The sequence below is a fragment of the Loa loa genome, assembly GCF_000183805.2.
Source record: "Loa loa unplaced genomic scaffold supercont3.45, whole genome shotgun sequence".
Classification (NCBI taxonomy): Eukaryota; Metazoa; Nematoda; class Chromadorea; order Rhabditida; family Onchocercidae; genus Loa; species Loa loa.
Genome location: NW_018108225.1, coordinates 7,727 through 11,542, shown reverse-complemented (window position 1 = coordinate 11,542; position 3,816 = coordinate 7,727). Strand labels below are relative to the sequence as shown.

The 3,816-nt window shown below is 35.0% G+C and overlaps 2 protein-coding genes across 2 annotated transcripts in view; one reads left to right on the top strand and one right to left on the bottom strand.

Moving 5' to 3' along the window:
- LOAG_17150 (hypothetical protein) overlaps positions 1-665 on the bottom strand; it is a 14,259-nt gene extending 13,594 nt beyond the window's left edge. The window contains exon 1 of the mRNA XM_020449809.1: positions 494-665. Coding sequence (XP_020306605.1) covers positions 494-633 — 140 coding nt within the window. The 5' untranslated portion in view covers positions 634-665. The remainder of the gene's footprint in view (positions 1-493) is intronic.
- Positions 641-3,550, top strand: LOAG_17149 (hypothetical protein; the record flags this gene model as incomplete). The annotated part of the gene is made up of 4 exons (XM_020449808.1): positions 641-848; positions 1,302-1,438; positions 2,695-2,760; positions 3,127-3,550. 4 exons carry the CDS (start codon positions 641-643, stop codon positions 3,331-3,333), a joined length of 618 nt encoding a protein of 205 aa, XP_020306604.1. The 3' UTR covers positions 3,334-3,550.
- Between the last annotated feature and the right edge of the window lie 266 nt (positions 3,551-3,816).

Genomic DNA, 3,816 nt, shown 5'->3' with positions numbered 1-3,816 from the left:
CAACATTTGTTGATAAAGAAATGAATAGCAGTCATCTAACAAAATTAAAAAATAAAAAAAAAACAAAAACAAAACGAAACAAAACAAAACAAAAAGAACGATGCGACCGGAAGAAGGAAAACGGTAATTTGGAAGCTAGCACGTTCAATGTGTGTCACCGTCCATCGACTGATTCATCTTAGCTTTGTCATCCCTTTTACCTATACTATTTCCTCGTTTGTTTTTTTCCCATACAATAAATCCATACTACAGTTATTATCACGCGATTCCTTATTCTCGGGTATACACATGTACACATACACAGGCATACACACATACACATGTACATACACACACGTACACACGGATACATACGTGCGTACACATCCATAAGTACCTTTAGGTCTATACGAGGTTAATTACAAAGTAATGTTATTGTCATCGTTGCTGTGATTAACAGTGACGTTAACAAGTTGGATAATAAAGGATAATTAGAGATTGTATCAGTTCATACCTTCGACGTGAGTATTTGCGAATAGCTGCATGAATGAATGGTTGAAGATAAGCTGTTGATCGATCGACTGATTCCTGATAACCTGAAGGAGATGACTGAACTGTGAGATGCCGATGGATATTAGCATGCTTACCACTCATATCAATTATGGAAGAAAAAACGAAGGAAGCAGAGGAGGAGGATGAAAACACGCAACGGCAAGATAATGCTGGTGATATTGGTGGTAGAATGGGCGGGGCCGCGATCTCACCCGCTATTGTTGCCGCCGCCAGATATGCGGTCATGGTTGCGGCTGTCGTCCAGCAAATGCGGTGTTGTATGACCGCGGTGGTAAATAATCAGCTCCAGAAATTCGGTATGTTTATGATATTGTCTTGTACGGTAGCCCACCTGATCGGTAATCATTTCCGGAGCATGGATAAATATAAAATACTTGAAAATATGGGTACGGTATCACCCTCCATATTGACTGGAGTAGTAAAAGGTTATGGTCACGATTTTTTTCATTTTACTGTAACGAGCAGTCTAATTTAATTTAATCAGTTTTTTTGGATAACTTATAGTTTGTTTGATTATTATAAAGATCTTGCGGCTTTTTATAGTTATCAACTCATCAGGCCATGCTATTCCTATTGCAACTTTATACGTATTACTAATTATTACGACTTATTATAAGTTAATTTCGGCTAATTCAGTCGTGGAGAATTTTTTAAATTTCTCAAATTACTTAAAGTTTTTTATTTTGTAATTTACTAGTCATCCTGGTCATATATTCATCCAGCTTTTCTTATTGTTTTATTTTCTCTAGAAACTGACCCGGAAATCAGGCAGCTTATCGGTCCATCACAAATAGCTTTTGCTGGATTACCGCATGCACCACCGGTGGAACGACGTAACGCATTATTGCAAAGTTGTACTGATCGGCAACAGCCTCGTTTGCTCATCGTTAGTTTTTTGCTGAGCGGAATTGCTTTCATTTAAATCGTCTTTTTGTTTTTATTATCCCTGAAAATTTCATGTTGGTAGATTTGACGACCACTTAAAATTGGGATTTATTTGTTACCTCATACTCCATTTGTTATATTCTACTGTTTGCTATATCCTCCTATCAACAATGTTACATTCTTTCCTGCGAAATTTGATTAAATTTTTAAGCCAGCTATCAAATTGAACCTTGTGTAAATCCTGGCATGATATCTTTTTTGTTAGCTCGAAGTTCCATATATGGGACTTTGAATTAACAAGAGAATGATTCTTACTTAGTTAAGGAAGTAAGACTTCTCTTTGAAAACCAGCAAAAACTGCGCTTAAGAGGAATTTGAGATGTTTAAATAATTTCTGCCTTCCTTAGTACCACAGAAGTCTGCAGAGCTTTGTTTCCCAGTAAATTTTGTTAAACTCATAATTGACATATAAAATTCAATGTTTCAATGTTGATCATCTTGGGTTCAGTGTTTGATCATCATTTGATTTTCCTTTCTTTTGGAGCAAAGTGCATTTTTAGACAGTATGGGAAGTAGAAATAGAAAAATAAAAACGATAAATAGCAACCGCAAAAACATTGTTTGTTCAAACAATACAAATTTTTATCGAAGGATGGCGATAGTCTAGTAATGATGATATCGAAAGCAAAAATAAAATAACAGAATAGAAGAGTAGACGTGAAATGTTCGTCTTCATTTGTGTATTTTTGAGGTTTTTTTTTTATCCTTTCTCTTCCTCCCTCTCCCCCCTCCTTCATATTTTGGAATAAGTTGATAAAGTTTCAAATTACCGAACAACCAATTTCCATTCATTTTGCGACACCACATTACTATTTGTATTTATTAAGAGCACTGTCACCATCATCATTGCTTCCAAACAATTTCCAAACAACAGATATATCCAAACAAAGGATATATCTGTTTGTGGAAATAATCTGTTTAAATCCTCAGGTATCAGAGGAAAATGCGAATTTTGTCCGGAAATTTATCAGCTTGGGGGAAAGGAATGCTTCATTTAAGAATAAAAAAATTTCCAACCATAAGTCTTCTACTATCAAACAGATTATCCGTCATTCCTATTGGTTTTTCGACTTATGACAGTTTCATGGGGACGATAGTTAGCACTAAATAGCATCATCTTTTCTCTTTTAATGGTTCTGTAACTAATTTGAGAATGAAATAGAGTCCAGATTCAAGTCATGCCGTGGCTTTTTTCAGACATTCACACAGTTTGGTTATAACAGTGATTTTCCCTTATCTTCTTGTACAGTTGGCCAAGAGGAGGTATAGTACTTTTTATTCTTAATTTATTGTGATTTAAAAAGCTTGTTGCTGTGCTATGAGGTTATTCCAGGCATGTCTGAATTCCTGATGAAATGTGTTTCGAGAAGATTCCTTTGCCGTTTTAGCTCAGGAATTCATGTTTTGTGATTTCATCAAGGAATGAAATTCCGTTCCCAGTCTTTTGTGGTTCTTCAGTACTTTGGCATGCCTAGTAAATTAGTTTCCATGATTTGTTTCAGTGCTGAAGTATACAAGTACATAACTACTACGATACTTCTGTTTGAATTTAATTGGTTTGCATTCGTATCAAATAAATGGATTGAAACATTGAAATTTTGGAAAAATATAAATCAACAGTATTTGCAGATAACTTTTGAAAGCCGGTTCATCCTAAACGGTGTCTGCGTAATTTTACGTGGTATCCTGAATCGTGAATTGATGACAGGTTCTAGCACCTTACAGTTTGATGAAGAAAAGGCTGCCGAAGAGGAGCTTCGTCGACAACAGGCAATGCAGCAATACGGTGATCGGATACAGGCTATTCGACAAAGGTTTAATTTGCCGCAAAGTTGATTGACTGCGAATGAAAAAATGACCTTGTTTACTTGAAATTTAACTGTTATCCTTTTGCAGATCTCCTCAGGTTTATGCTTTTTTGTCTACGCGATATTATCATCATATCTATGCTTCTTTAATTGTCCTTAGTTATATAGCAATGTTCATTTTTTGGATGCTGGAATTTATCTCAGCTGATGATGTAATTAGTTTAATTATGTTTTTTACTGCAGAGGTTAGAGATCAAGTTTTGGATCAGACTAGTAAATATTAATTGTTAAATGAAACAATTTCTAGTGTTTTGTCTGTTTTTTAATATTTGGTAAATTAATGGTCAGATTTTTAACCAAATTGAAAGGTAACCTTAGTGAGCATACCACTTGCTTGAACAAGGAATCATTTAACGGATATTTAGGATTTGAAACACTTCGCGATTTCTTACAGCTTTGAAGAGTTGTATGGATGACATGAATATAAAAAAATGATCCAATCAATAGATGT